The 14,648-nt window shown below is 43.9% G+C and overlaps 1 protein-coding gene across 3 annotated transcripts in view; it reads right to left on the reverse strand.

Annotated features, from left to right (window-relative positions):
• Positions 1–14,648, reverse strand: part of dachd (dachshund d) — a 328,728-nt gene that overhangs the window by 17,660 nt on the left and 296,420 nt on the right. For all 3 annotated transcript variants that reach the window (XM_065026501.1, XM_065026526.1, XM_065026482.1), the window contains exons 8-9: positions 10,088–10,235; positions 2,703–2,846 (exon numbers count right to left, since the gene is read on the reverse strand). In XM_065026501.1, coding sequence (XP_064882573.1) covers positions 2,703–2,846; positions 10,088–10,235 — 292 coding nt within the window. The remainder of the gene's footprint in view (positions 1–2,702; positions 2,847–10,087; positions 10,236–14,648) is intronic.

The following is a 14,648-nucleotide window of genomic DNA, read 5'->3' on the forward strand; positions in this document are numbered from 1 at the left end:
AGGAGGTCATGGACAAACTAGCAGCCCGGGAACTACCGACGGATCTCGACTCGCTCATTGCCTTGACCATTGACCATCGATGGGCGGCTACGGGAATGCAGGAAGGAGAGGGGGTTTGATTCCACTCGCCCGCCCAAGGATTCCACATTGCCTCCCGGAAGTCCCAACGTCTCCGTTGCCTGTCTCCGAAGTCTGCCGAATTACCTCTTCCTCAGCCAATGCAACTAGGCAGAGATAGGCTGTCCCCAGCTGAATGTCTACACCGGCTTCACACGAAGAGTTGCCTGTATTGCGGCACTACTGTTCATTTCGTGTCCTCATGTCCAGTAAAAGACCCGGCTCACCAGTAGGGGGCAAGTAGTCTGGTGGGCCATATGGAGAACATTTACTCTCCCCTTACTCATACCCTTTCCATGCCATCCTGCTGTGGGGGAACCAGTCAAAATCTCTCCGGGGACTCATCGACTCTGGGGCCGATGAGAGTTTTATGGACGCTACCCTGGTGTCCGAGCTGGGCATCCCCACTCAGCCCCTCTCCATTCCCATGGATGTTAGAGCGCTGGATGTGCGCTCTATAGGCTGGGTCACCCACAATACCACTCCTATCAACCTACGAGTGTCAGGGTAACCACAGCGAGGCTATCCAATTCATGCTAATTATTGGGGTGGCATGTAGCCTAGTGGTTAGAGTGTTGGGCCAGTAACCAAAAGGTTTCTGGACGGTAAAAAAATCTGTTGTTCTGCCGCTGAACAAGGCAGTTAACCCACTGTTCCCCGGTAGGAGGTCATTGTAAATAAGAATTTGTTCTTAATAACTGACTTGACTAGTTAAATAAAGGTGAAATATATATTTTTTAATTAAGTCTCCTCAGGTTCCCGTGGTATTGTGATTCTCTTGGCTCCAGCAACACAATCCCCTTATTGACTGTACTGCCATGCCCATTGCCTGAAGTCAGCATAACCTGCCCCAGGACATCTTCGCCATTCCCGCTGAGTACCAGGACCTCCGGGAGGTTTTCAGTAAGGCCCGGGTCACTTCACTTCCTCCGCACCGACCCTATGATTTCGGAATCGACCTTCTCCCAGGCACCACACTGCCCCGGGGACGACTGTACTCTCTGTCCAGTCCGGAGACCAAGGCTATGGAGACCTACATCGAGGACTCCCTAGCTGCAGGGTGTATCCGTTCTTTCGCCTCCCCCGCAGGCGCAGGGTTCTCTTTGTGAAGAACAAGGACAAAACCCTGCGCCGGTGCATCGATTACCGGGGCCTCAATGACATCACGGTGAAGAACCGCTACCACTCATCGCCTCGGCCTTCGAGCCGCTCCAGGGGGCCACCGTTATCTCCAAGGTTGACCTGCGGATGCCTACCACCTGGTGCGGATAATGGGAGGGGGACAAGTGGAAGACTGCCTTCAACATAGCCAGCAGTCACAACGAGTATCTGGTCATGCCATTTGGCCTTTCCAATGCCCCAGCTGTGTTCCAGGCCCTGGTCAATGACATTCTCTGCGACATGTTGAACCAGTTCGTCTTCGTCTACGTTGACGACGTCCTTATTTTCTCCCACTCAGCCTAAGAACACGTGCTCCACGTCCGACAGGTCCGACCTTCTGGAGAATCAGCTTTTCGTGAAAGCTGAGAAATGCGAATTGCATCGCTCCACCATCCCCTTCCTTGGTTACATCATCGCTGCAGGGAATGTACAGATGGATCCCGGGGAGGTGAGAGTGGTGGTGGATTGACCCCAGCCTATGTCCAGAGTGCAGCTGCAAGATTTCCTGGGACTTGCCAACTTTTATCGGCACTTTATCCGGGGCTGCAGCACCCTGGCTTCTGTTAAGATGTGGGAAATCGTGAGCTTCTCGCAGTGAAGATGGCGTTGGAGGAGTGGAGACACTGTTTGGAGTGGGCGGAACATCAGTTCATTGTGTGGACGGATCACAAGAACCTAGAATATCTCCTGTTTCTAGGTCCACCCCTCTTCCCCGTCTCATCGACGGCCAACCTGCGTACATGGTGAGGCGCTTCCTGAAGGTTCGACCACTAGGCAGGGGATTCCAGTACCTGGTTGACTGGGAGGGTTATGGCCCAGAGGAGAGGTGCTGGGTCCCCGCTAGGAACATCCTGGACCCATCCAGGCCTCATCACCCTGGTCAACCAGGTATGCGCCCAATTAGGACGCCAGGTGGCACCCCTAGAGGGGGGGCGGGTACTATCACAACCTGTTCACCTGTCTTTGTGTTTGTCTCCACCCCCCTCCAGGTGTCACACATTTTTCTCATTATCACCAGTGTATTTATACCTGTGTTTTCTGTTTGTCTGTTGCTAGTTCATCTTGATACGTCAAGCCTACTAGCATTTTTCCTGTGCTCCTTTCTGTCTCTAGTTCCTGTTTTCTAGCTTTCCCAATTTTTGACCAGTCTGCCTGCCCTGACCCTTAGCCTGCGTGTCGTTCTGTACCTTGTCACATCACCCTGGATTACTGAAGTCTGCCTGCCCTGTGCCTGCCTGCCGTTCTGTACCTTTCGGACTCTACTTTGGACTACAGACCTCTGGAAGCCCTTGACCTGTCTTTTGCCTGCCCCCCTGTTTTTGTAATAAACTTTGGTTACTTCAAAACTGTCTGTGTCTGGGTCTTCTCCTGAGCCTTGACAACATGAAAGTAGAGTGAAACAGAGAATAAAAAACAACCCTAACCATTGACTGAGCGCAGGCTCTCTGAGGGTGACGGCTGTTTGATGCAGTGTTCGGCTTGCTCCCTCCTCTTGGACTCATACTCCAGAGCCTCCTGCAGTTTCCTCTTAGCCTTCTTCTCCTTCTTCAAACGCTTCTGGATTATTGCTGAGGGAAAAGAGAGAAGAGGATAAATGTATCAAATACATTTTATTTCATCATTTTCTATCTAAGCATATCAATTAGGAATAAATGGTTATTTACAATGACTTGGCAAGTGTGGTGAGAGACAAGATAAACATATTAGGGCCGGCTCAAGCCTTTTGTGGGCCTTAAGCGAGATTTGTTGGGGGCACCCCACCTGACGGCGGAGAGAATTTTTTCTGTTCAAAAGTTAATTTCCTGCAATTAGAAGTTGTCGGAGAGGATGGCTGACAGTTTACATGCTCCTAACCAACTGTGTTATTTTGTTTGTTTGTTTGCGTCGTTTGTAACTTATTTTTTAGCTTATTTTGTATATAATGTTGCTGCTACCGTCTCTTATGACCAAAAATAACTGCTGGACATCAGAACAGTGATTACTCACCACAAACTTCCTTTAACGAGTCCGACGTGAAGGATATACTGCTCTCCCGGGAACAGGCCCAAATCCCCGTCATTAGCGTGAAGAGAAGACGGGAAAAAAGGAGGTGGATGTCGGCTACCTTCTGAGAATTCGTAGGTGAGCAAGTAAACCCCCACTGCCATCTGTTGTATTGGCCAACGTGGAATCATTGGAAAATATAATCGATGACCTACGAGCAAGATTAAACTACCAACGGGACATTAAAAACGGTAATATATTATGTTTCACCGAGTCGTGGCTGAACGACGACATAAATAACATACAGCTGGCAGGTTATACACTGTGTTGGCAGGATAGAACAGCAGCCTCTGGTAAGACAAGGGGTGGCGGTCTATGTATATTTGTAAACAACAGCTGGTGCAACATATCTAAGGAAGTCTTGACGTTTTGCTCGGCTGAGGTGGAGTATCTCATGATAAGCTGTAGACCACACTATCTACCTAGAGAGTTTTCATCTGTATTTCTCGTAGCTGTCTACATACCACCACAGACTGATGCTGGCACTAAGACAGCATTGAATGAGCTGTATGCCGCCATAAGCAAACAGGAAAATGCTCACCCAGAGGCGGTGCTCCTAGTGCCCGGGGACTTTAATGCAGGGAAACTTAAATCTGCTTTACCAAATTTCAACCACCATGTTAAATGTGCAAGATGTGCAAGCAGGAAAAAAACTATAGACCACCATAACTCCACACACAGAGACATGTACAAAGCTCTCCCTCGCCCTCCATTTGGCAAATCTGACCATAATTCTATCCACCTGATTCCAGTTTACATCAAAAATTAAAGCAGCAAGCACCAGTGACCCGGCCAATAAAAAAGTGGTCAGATGAAGCAGATGCTAAGCTACAGGACTATTTTGCTAGCACAGACTGGAAAATGTTATGGGGTTCTTCCGATGGCATTGAGAAGTACACCACATCAGTCACTGGCTTCATCAATAAGTGCATCGATGACATCGTCCCCACAGTGACTGTACGTACATTCCCCAACCAAAAGCCACAGATTACAGGCAACATCCTCGCATAGCTAAAGGCTAGAGCTTCCACTTTCAAGGAGTGGGACACTAATCCGGACGCTTAAAAGAAATCCCGCTATGCCCTCAGACGAACCATCACCCAGGCAAAGCATCAATACTGGACTAAGATTGAATCCTATTACACCGGCTCTGACACTCGTCTGATGTGGCAGGGCTTGAAAACTATTATGGACTACAAAGGGAAACGCAGCCGCGAGCTGCCCAGTGACGCGAGGCTACCAGACGAGCTAAATGCCTTTCATGCTCGCTTCTAGGCAAGCAACACTGTAGCATGCATGAGAGCACCAGCTGTTCCGGACTACTGTATGATCACGAAATACGTAGCCGATGTGAGCAAGAACTTTTTACAGGTCAACATTTACAAAGCCACTGGGCTAGACAAATTACCAGAACATGTACTCAAAGCATGCGCGAAACAACTGGCAAGTGTCTTCACTGACATTTTCAACCTCTCCCTGGCCAAGTCATACCTAAACAGACCACCATAGTGCAAAAGAATACTAAGGTAACCTGGCTAAATTATTACCACCCCATAGCACTCACGTCGGTAGCCATGAAGTGCTTTGAAAGGCTGGTTATGGCTCACATCAACACCATCATGCCAGAAACCCTAGACTCACTCCAATTCGCATACCGCCCTAACAGATCCACAGATGACGCAATCTCAATCGCACTCCACACTGCCGTTTCCCACCTGGACAAAAGGAACACCTATGTGAGTATGCTGTTAATTTCCTACAGCTCAGTGTTCAACACCATAGCGCCCTGGGACTAAACACCTCCCTCTGCAACTGGATCCTGAACTTCCTGACGGGCCACCCCCAGGCGGTAAGGGTAGGAAACAACAACACTGATCTTCAACACTGGAGCCCCTCAGGTGTGCGTGCTTAGTGCCCTCCTGTACTCCCTGTTCGCCCACGACTGTGTGGCCAAGCACGACTCCAGCACAATCATTAAGTTTGCTGACGACACAATAGTGGTAAGCCAGATCACCGACAACGATGAGATAGCGTATAGGGAGGAGGTCAGAGACATGGCAGTGTGGGCCAGGACAATAACCTCTCTCTCACTGTGAGCAAGACAAAGGAACTGATCATGGACTATAGGAAAAGGAGGGCCGAACAGACCCCCATCCCAATTAACATCGACAGGGCTGAAGTGGAGCAGGTCGAGAGTTTCAAGTTCCTTGGTGTCCACATCACCAACAAAGTATCATGGTCCAAACACACCAAGACAGTTGTGAAGAGGGCACGACAACACCTTTTCCCCTCAAGAGAGTAAAGAGATTTGGTATGGGTTCCCAGATCCTCAAAAAGTTCTACAGCTGCACCATCGAGAGCATCCTGACCGGTTGCATTACTGCCTGGTATGGCAAGTGCTTGGCATTTTACCGGAAGGTGCTATAGATGGTAGTGTGTATGGACCTGTACATCACTAGGTCCAAGCTTCCTGACATCCAGGACATATATACAAGGAGGTGTCAGAGGAAAGCCCAAAAATTGTCAAAGACTCCAGTCACCCAAGTCATACACTGTTCTCTCTGCTACCGCATGCAAAAGGCTCCTTAACAGCTTCTACCCCCGAGCCATAAGACTGCTCAACAACTAAACTAATCAAATGGCCACACGGACTATTTACATTGACCCCCCCCCCCCCTTTGTTTTTACACTGCTACTACTTGCTGTTTATTACCTATGCATAGTCATTTTACAAATGCCCTCGACTAACCTGTACACCCGCACATATACTCAGTACCGGTGCCCCCTGTATATAGCCTCGTTATTGTTATGTAAATGTATTGTGTTACCTATTGATTGTTTTTTGTTTTTTTTTACATTTATTTAGTAGATATTTTATTAACTCTATTTCTTGATCTGCAATGTTTGTTAAGGACTTGTAAGTAAGCATGTTCCACGGTAAGGTCTACTACACCTGTTGTATTCGGAGCATGTGACAAATACAATTTGATTTGATTGCTGGAAATAAGACTGCCTGAATTCGCAAACTATGTTGAACTCAAATCAGCCAACTGCTGGAGGGAACTTAAAGAAAATGAGCTAATTTCTAAGCTTGTTTTTATGAAATTGGCTCATTAAATAATAAAGTACTTGATTAAACTGTTGCAGAGCTTGATAAAACACAAACGTGTTAACTTAAGTTCTATTTGTGTCACTAATGCTTAGAATGACGATTAATCATTAATTTCTATAATTCAATATGGATCCATAATCATCTGATCTCTCGCTGTTGTGGGGAACAGTACTAAGTGGTTCGTTCATTGGAAGCAGTGACATAGAAACATACAGCAGTTGTTTTTTTATGTATGTACAGTATGACCCTGTTCATTATTTAGATATGGTTGTTAAACTGTTTTAATAAGCTCTGAAACATGCACTCAATTGAATTTCAAGGGCTGTGTCTAAAATGGTACCCTATGGACCCAGTCAAAAGTAGTGCACTACATATGGTGCCATTTAGGACTCAAACAATGTATTTTCATTTAGATTCTGTACGTAGGTTCATGTACTGTGCTGTGTGCATATTGTGTAGTGCAGGAGTCTTCAACCTTTACTTGCACAGGGATTGCATTAGACCCCCAACAATCTCACGTCTTGTCTTATCATCAGCTGAATGATAATGGCGAGGAGAAGTAATCGACATTTTAAAATTAATAGATTTGGTAGTTCGTTTTTCACTATTTTGACCTACCCACATTATAATGAGCTAAAAAGGTACCTCCAAACATATTTTTGCTAAGAGCAGCTGTTTAGCTGGTTAACACTAGAACCGCTAAAGAAGTAATTTTGACTGCTCATGATTTTTATTTATTTATTTAGCTACCCCCTCCGCCCTTGACTTACCCTAAATAAGTCTATTTAACGCACTGTCGGTGTTAGAATCGTAATATCACAAACAGAACTGGAGTTATAACCAGTTTTAGGAGGTTTTAATGGTTTTCCCTCGTTGCTCCTCCTCCCAACAGTAGGACCTGGTCTACTCCTTCCTTCAGACAGTTGAAATTGCAGTCCTCGAAACTGAACCTAAACTATACCGAAACTAATTTCACACATATAACAATGGATGAAATAAATGAAGTAAAGTATGATGGGGAGAAAGGCGAGTATGGGTGAGTTGATGAGCGAGGGGAAGAGAACGATGCATAATTATGTAATCAGCAGTAGTCAATGAAGAAAAGGGCGGACCATTCTATTGTATTCATCCATTCTAGTTATAATCTTAAAATGGTGCAATGCCGTGAAAAACTATTTGCAGCCTTTCTAATTTTCTATACTTTTGCATATTTTTGATACTGAATGTTATCAGATCTACAACTAATACTTACTATTAAATAAAGGAAACCTGAGTGAAAAAATAACATAACAATTACACACTTATTTTATTTCTGACTCACCACCTGGATTCGGTCTTATGTAGAAAAATGTGAAAAGGTGTTTTTTACATTGGATAAAAGTAGAGACCCAGATCTACAAAATGGTATATCATGCACTGCATTTGAGGAAAAATGGGAAAGTAATTCTGCTTTGAAAGTTGATCAACTTGTAAACTCACTTTTGAGAAAATCCCCTTTGAATGTTTTGGTACCTAGTGAAGAGCTCTTCGTTGTCTACACCCATACAGCATTGTTCACACCCTCTTAAGCCTTAGCCCCACCCATAACGTTTTGCTCTCAGAGCGTGGAGCTGCCACAGGGCTTACCAGGCTGGGGAGACATACTGGAGGCCTGGTACATGGAACCGGAACAGTTCTCACCGGACTGAGGAGACGTACTAGAAGCCTGGTGCGTGGAGCAGGCACCGGATACACTGGGCCGTGGAGGCGCACTGGAGGTCTCGAGCGTAGAGCTGGCACAACCCGTCCTGGCTGGATGCCCACTTCCGCCCGGAAAATGCGCTGGCACAGAGCGCACCGACCTGTGAATGCTCACTGGAGACACAGTGCGCATCACCGCATAACACGGTGCCTGACCAGTCACACACTCCCCACGGTAAGCACAGGGAGTTTGCTTAGGTGTAAACCCTACCTCCGCCAATCTCCCCGTGTGCCACCCCAAAACATTTTTGGGGGGCTGCCTCTCGTGCTTCCGTCGTTGAGCTAACTCTTCGTATAGTCGCTAAGGTCAGGGCGTGACAATACATAAAAAAAGCCATGTTCAACAGGATTACCAACCCAGACTGACGAGCTCAAATAGACAGAAGCTTTCAATATGGCAGACCAATCAATCCGAACTCCTCTCTTGGCATGTCCAGCCCACTCATTATCTCAGCCAATCATGTCTAGTGGGAAGGTTGCTAACTTTTTCTGTAGCTTAACCAACAAGGCTCATAATTAAAAAAATTTAATGCGTATTTACAGATGGCACACAAGTTTGTTATTAAGGCAGACGAAAGTTTGAATTTTGATTTAAAAAAATAATAATTACGTTCAAATGGCTTCTGTGAAGTTTCCTGAATCGGGTCACATTTATTTAGTAAACAAAGTTATGCAACACCCAATGCCCATGTGTGAAAAAGGAATTACCCCCTTACACTCAATAACTGGTTCTGCCACTTTTAGCTGCAATGACTCCAACCAACCACTTCCTGTAGTTGTTGATCAGTCCACCTTTTAGCTACAATGACTCCAACCAAACGCTTCCTGTAGTTGTTGATCAGTCTCTCACAATGCTATGGAGGAATTTTGGCTCACTCTTCCATGCAGAACATTTAACTTAGTGAAATTTGTGGGTTTTCAGACATGAACATCTAATTTCAGGTCCTGCTACAACATCTAAATCGGGTTTAGGCCATTCCAAAACTTCAAATGTGTTGCTATTTAGCCATTTTTCATTTCGACTTGATTGTGTGTTTTGGATGATTGTCTTGCTGACCTTCAGCTTCAGCTCACAGACAGATTACCTGACAACTTGCCTTAATAGAAGGACACATGAATTCTGCTCTGTATCAGATAATTCTACAGGAGAATGTCAGGCCATCTGTCTGTGATCTGAAGCTGAAGCGCAGTTGGGTCATGCCTCAAGACAATGTTCCAAAACACACAACAACAAAAAAAGGTATGTCAAAATGTATCAAGCAAGTGAAAGTTACGAAAATTGTGGGATAACAGCTAAATTAAATCCAACTTATGCCATTGCGTGAAGTACACAATATAAGCACGAGCTGACAATAATTGACTATTTTTGACTGCTGTCATATTGACATTTCTATTCATTATAATGCCCTTATTGCTTTTGTGCCCAGTTTCACTATTTATCAAGGCCACTTGGTGCTTATAATGATGTTTAGACTACTGATGTTTTCATCATTTGACTTCAGTGAGTGTAATTGGCTCCAATGAGTGTAATATTACGAGTTGAGAAATAAATATATTCTATTTTGTACAGTATATATTTCAATCGAAATGTGTTTATTCTGTTTTTGCTAGCAATATTCATGAAAACACTGTAAAGAAAATTCATTTTAGTATTATTCTAATTTTGTTATATATTTTTACGGACCCCCTGCAGTACCGCCGTGGACCCTGGTTGAATATCCCTGGTGTCGTGTAATTGTTGTTCTTGTGAGCAGCAGCTAGTAGACTGCACTGCTATGTGACCCACACACAGAGACTCTGAGTCTCTCTCTCACAAACACAAACTTTCACTCTCTCTCTTTTCCCCCTCTCTTCCACCAGGTGGTTGTCAGTACCTCTGTTATTTTGTGTGCAAACACACACACACACACCTACCTCTGTTCTTCTGTTCGATAGCGAGCTGTTTCTCCAGGGTCTCCCTGAGCTCTCTTTCCCTGAACAGCTCCATCTTCAGCTCCGTCTTCTCCAGCTGCACCTGCTTCTCCTGGGTCCGCGCGTTGTCAATTGCCACCTTCAGCAGGCCCTGCACACACACATACAAACACACACACACCAGTTAGTACAAATACACTCACAAGTGCATGCACACACACACACACACACACAATTACAGAGCATGTAAAGGTAAAATAAACTGCTTGAATGAGGGATAGTTATGTTTTATCAGTTACAGTACGTTTTATGTATGTGTTATCATTGTAATTCTTCATAGTAACAATTGAGTTCATTTTAAAAAAATGTGTCAAGTGTGCGAGATGGAGTGATTGAGGTTTGTCTGACCCCTCTTGGTCATAGTTATGAAATACAGGTGGACGGATAGAGAAGTATCATCTTTATCTTGTTAACGCCTGTTCTATCATCTTTTCATCTACAGAGCTCAGACTTTTTCCACATTTTGTTACGTTACAGCCCTATTCTAAAATTGATTCAAATATTTTTTCCTCTCATCAATCTACACACAATAGCCCATAATGACAAACTAAAAACAGTTAAAAAATAAAATAAAAAACAGAAATAACTTAGTATATGAGTATTCAGACCCTTTGTTATGAGCCTTGAAATTGGCTAACTATCTATTAATGATACCAACTGAGATACAAAAATCTCTCAGGCTTTTACAGCCATGCTACTACTACTGTTCAAATACTTATTATTATAGTCTCCATTCTGTGCAGTGTCTGTTTCCACAACAATTACTCTCCATCTACATGTAATTACACCAAATGCAGTGGGCTATAGTTTACTAATTGTTGGTTCCCATGACCCCAATTTAGACATACATAGCTGCTTTATCTCAATTATCTGCTCGGTTCCATTTTGTTGATTTGTATATAAATATTAAATGCCGAGATCATTATCAGAGATGACTTACTTTAGTGTTGGAGTTGTGTATGTATGTGTGTTGTTTTCTAATTAATGCACAGACCAAAGGGATAACCGTGGAGGACTCTGATGTCTGTGGTATCGGCGTATCAGAGCAGCGAGCAAGGGAGTGCTGTATCCACATCATTACACTCTGATATACACTGATCAAAAATATGAATGCAACATGCAACAATTTCAAAGATTTTACAGTTCATATAAGAAAATCTGTCAATTTAAATCACTTATAACTAAGTGATTTAAATAGTTAAATAGTTTTTCATAGTTAAAAAAATGAAAAAAAAACATCCCAAAAACTCAGTTTTGTCAGTAATCCACTGGCTCAAAGGCGGTCAAAACATGCAGATGAATACATCCTAATAGTACCGGTAAAGTTCGTCGAAACATGTCAAATGATGTTTATAATTAATCCTCAGGTTGTCAATTGTCTAAATAATCGATAATATTTCAACCAGACAAAAGCATTTTCAATAGAAAGAAAAAAGAACAAAGAACACAATCACGCCAGTACTGCATGATTCCATAGACCACTTACCAAAAGTCTTATTCAAAGGTAAGTGAATATTTATAATATTATTTCTGGCTTTTCTTGACTGCACAATATGGCGGATATCTTTTTGGCTTGTTTGGGCTCTGAGCGCCGTACTCAGATTATTGCATGGTTTGCTTTTTCCATAAAGCTTTTTTGAAATCTAACACAGCAGTTGAATTAAGGAGAAGTGTATCTAAAGTTCCATGTATAACACTTGTATTTTCATCAACATTTATGATGAGTATTTCTGTAAATTGATGTGACTCTCTGCAAAATCACCGGATGTTTTTGGAACTACTGAACATAACACGCCAATGAACACTGAGATTTTTTTTTATATAAATATGAACTTTATCGAACTAAACATACATGTATTGTGTAACATGAAATCCTATTAGTGTCATCTGACGAAGATCTTCAAAGGTTAGTGATTCATTTTATCTCTATTTCTGATTTTTGTGACTCTTCTCTTTGGCTGGAAAAATGGCTGCGTTTTTCTGTGACTTGGCTCTGACCTAACATAATCGTTTGTGGTGCTTTCGCCGTAAAGCCTATTTGAAATCGGACACTGTGGTGGGATTAACAAGAAGAGTATCTTTAAAATGGTGTGAAATACTTGTATGTGTGAGGAATTTGAATTATCGGATTTCTGTTGTTTTGAATTTGGCGCCCTGCACTGTCACTGGCTGTTGTCATATCAATCCCAGCCCTAAGAAGTTATACTCACAGACATTATTGTAACAGTTTTAGAAACTTCAGAGTGTTTTCTATCCAAATCTACCACTTATATGCATAAGCTTCTGGGCCTAAGTAACAGGCAGTTTACTTTGGACACGTTTGTCATCCAAACTTCAAAATACTGCCCCCTAGCCCAAAGAAGTTAAAATAAGGTAGGGGCGTGGATAAGAAAACCAGTCAGTTTCTGGTGTGATCACCATTTGTCTCATGCAGCGCGACACATCTCCTTCGCATAGATTTGATCAGGCTGTTGATTGTGGCCAGTGGAATATTGTCCCACTCCTCTTCAATGGCTGGATATTGGTGGGAACTGGAACACGCTGTCGATCCAGAGCATCCCAAACAGGCTCAATGGGTGACATGTCTGGTGAATATGAAGGCCATGGAAGAACTGGGATATTTTCAGCAGAATGGCACGACAATGGGCCTCAGGATCTTGTCATGGTATATCTGTGCATTCAAATAGCCATTGATGGAATGCAATTGTGTTCGTTGTCCTTAGCTTATGCCTGCCAATACCATAACCTCACCACCACCATGGGGCACTCTGTTGACATCAGCAAACCGCGTTCCCACACGATTCCATACCATCTGCCCGGTACAGTTGAAATTGGGATTCATCCGTGAAGAGCACAGTGACCATCGAGTGACCATCGAAGTCATTGAAGTCAGTTACGACGCTGAACTGCAGTCAGGTCAAGACTCTGGTGAGGATGACGAGCACGCAGATTAGCTTCCCCGAGACGGTTTCTGACAGTTTGTGCAGAAATTCTTCTGTTGTATACAGTTCCATCAGCTGTCCGGGTGGCTGGTCTCATACAATCTCGCAGGTGAAGAAGCTGGATGTGGAGGTCCTGGGCTGGTGTGGTTACACGTGGTCTGCGGTTGTGAGTCTGGTTAGATGTACTGCCAAATTCTCTAAAACAACGTTGGAGGCGGCTTATGGTAGAGAAATGAACATTAAATTCTCTGGTAACAGCTCTGGTGGACATTCCTGCATTCAGAATGCCAATTGCCTGCTCCCTCAAAACTTGTGGCATTGTATTTTGTGACAAAACTGCACATTTTAGAGTGGCCTTTTATTGCCCCCAGCACAAGGTGCAGCTGTGTAATGATCATGCTATTTTTGTTCAGTATTGAACGGCAAGATATTCAATTATTTGAATGCAGGTTACCTATTATTAAATGTTTTGTATAAATGTTTTTGAAACATTACATTTTTTTATATAACCTTTTTTCTCCCCAATTTCATGATCTCCAATTGGTAGTTACAGTCTTGTCTCATCGCTGCAACTCCCGTACGGACTCGGGAGAGGCGAAGGTCGAGAGCCGTGCGTCCTCCGAAACACAACCCAGCCAAGCCGCACTGCTCCTTGACACAATGCCCACTTAACCTGGAAGCCAGCCGGACCAATGTGTTGGAGGAACATACAACTGGCGACCGTGTCAGCGTGCATTGCACCTGGCCTGTCACAGTAGTCGCTAGTGCGCGATGGGACAAGAGCATTCCAGACGACGCTGGTCAATTATGCGCCGCCCCATGGGTCTCCCGGTCGCAGCCGGCTGCGACAGAGCCTGGACTCGAAACAGGATCTCTAGTGGCACAGCTAGCACTGCGATGCAGTGCCTTAGACCACTGCTCCACTCGGGAGGCCTCACAGTGAATACGATTATATGGAACTCAATGCCCTGATCCTAGATCAGTACTCCCATACTGAGATGCTTCGTGAATACAGACCCTGGTCTTTACGATTGCAGCCTAAATGGTACTTAAGATAAACGGCTATACTAACCAAAGTTTTCTTTACACTTTTGCTATTTGTAAGATCTACCTGTGTATTAGCTAGGATATTCTATTCTATTGCTAAGGCCTACCTGTATAGCATTGCTAAGGCCTACCTGTATAGCATTGCTAAGGCCTACCTGTATAGCATTGCTAAGGCATACCTGTAGAGTATTACTAAGACATACTTGTATCGTATTGCTAAGGCCTACCAGTATAGTATTGCTAAGGCCTACCTGTAGAGTATTACTAAGACATACTTGTATAGTGTTGTTAAGGCCTACCAGTATAGTATTGCTAAGGCCTACCAGTATAGTATTGCTAAGGCCTACCTGTAGAGTATTACTAAGACATACTTGTATAGTATTGCTAAGGCCTACCAGTATAGTATTGCTAAGGCCTACCAGTATAGTATTGCTAAGGCCTACCTGTAGAGTATTACTAAGACATACTTGTATAGTATTGCTAAGGCCTACCAGTATAGTATTGCTAAGGCCTAC

The sequence above is a fragment of the Oncorhynchus nerka genome, linkage group LG1 (assembly GCF_034236695.1).
Source record: "Oncorhynchus nerka isolate Pitt River linkage group LG1, Oner_Uvic_2.0, whole genome shotgun sequence".
Taxonomy (NCBI): Eukaryota; Metazoa; Chordata; class Actinopteri; order Salmoniformes; family Salmonidae; genus Oncorhynchus; species Oncorhynchus nerka.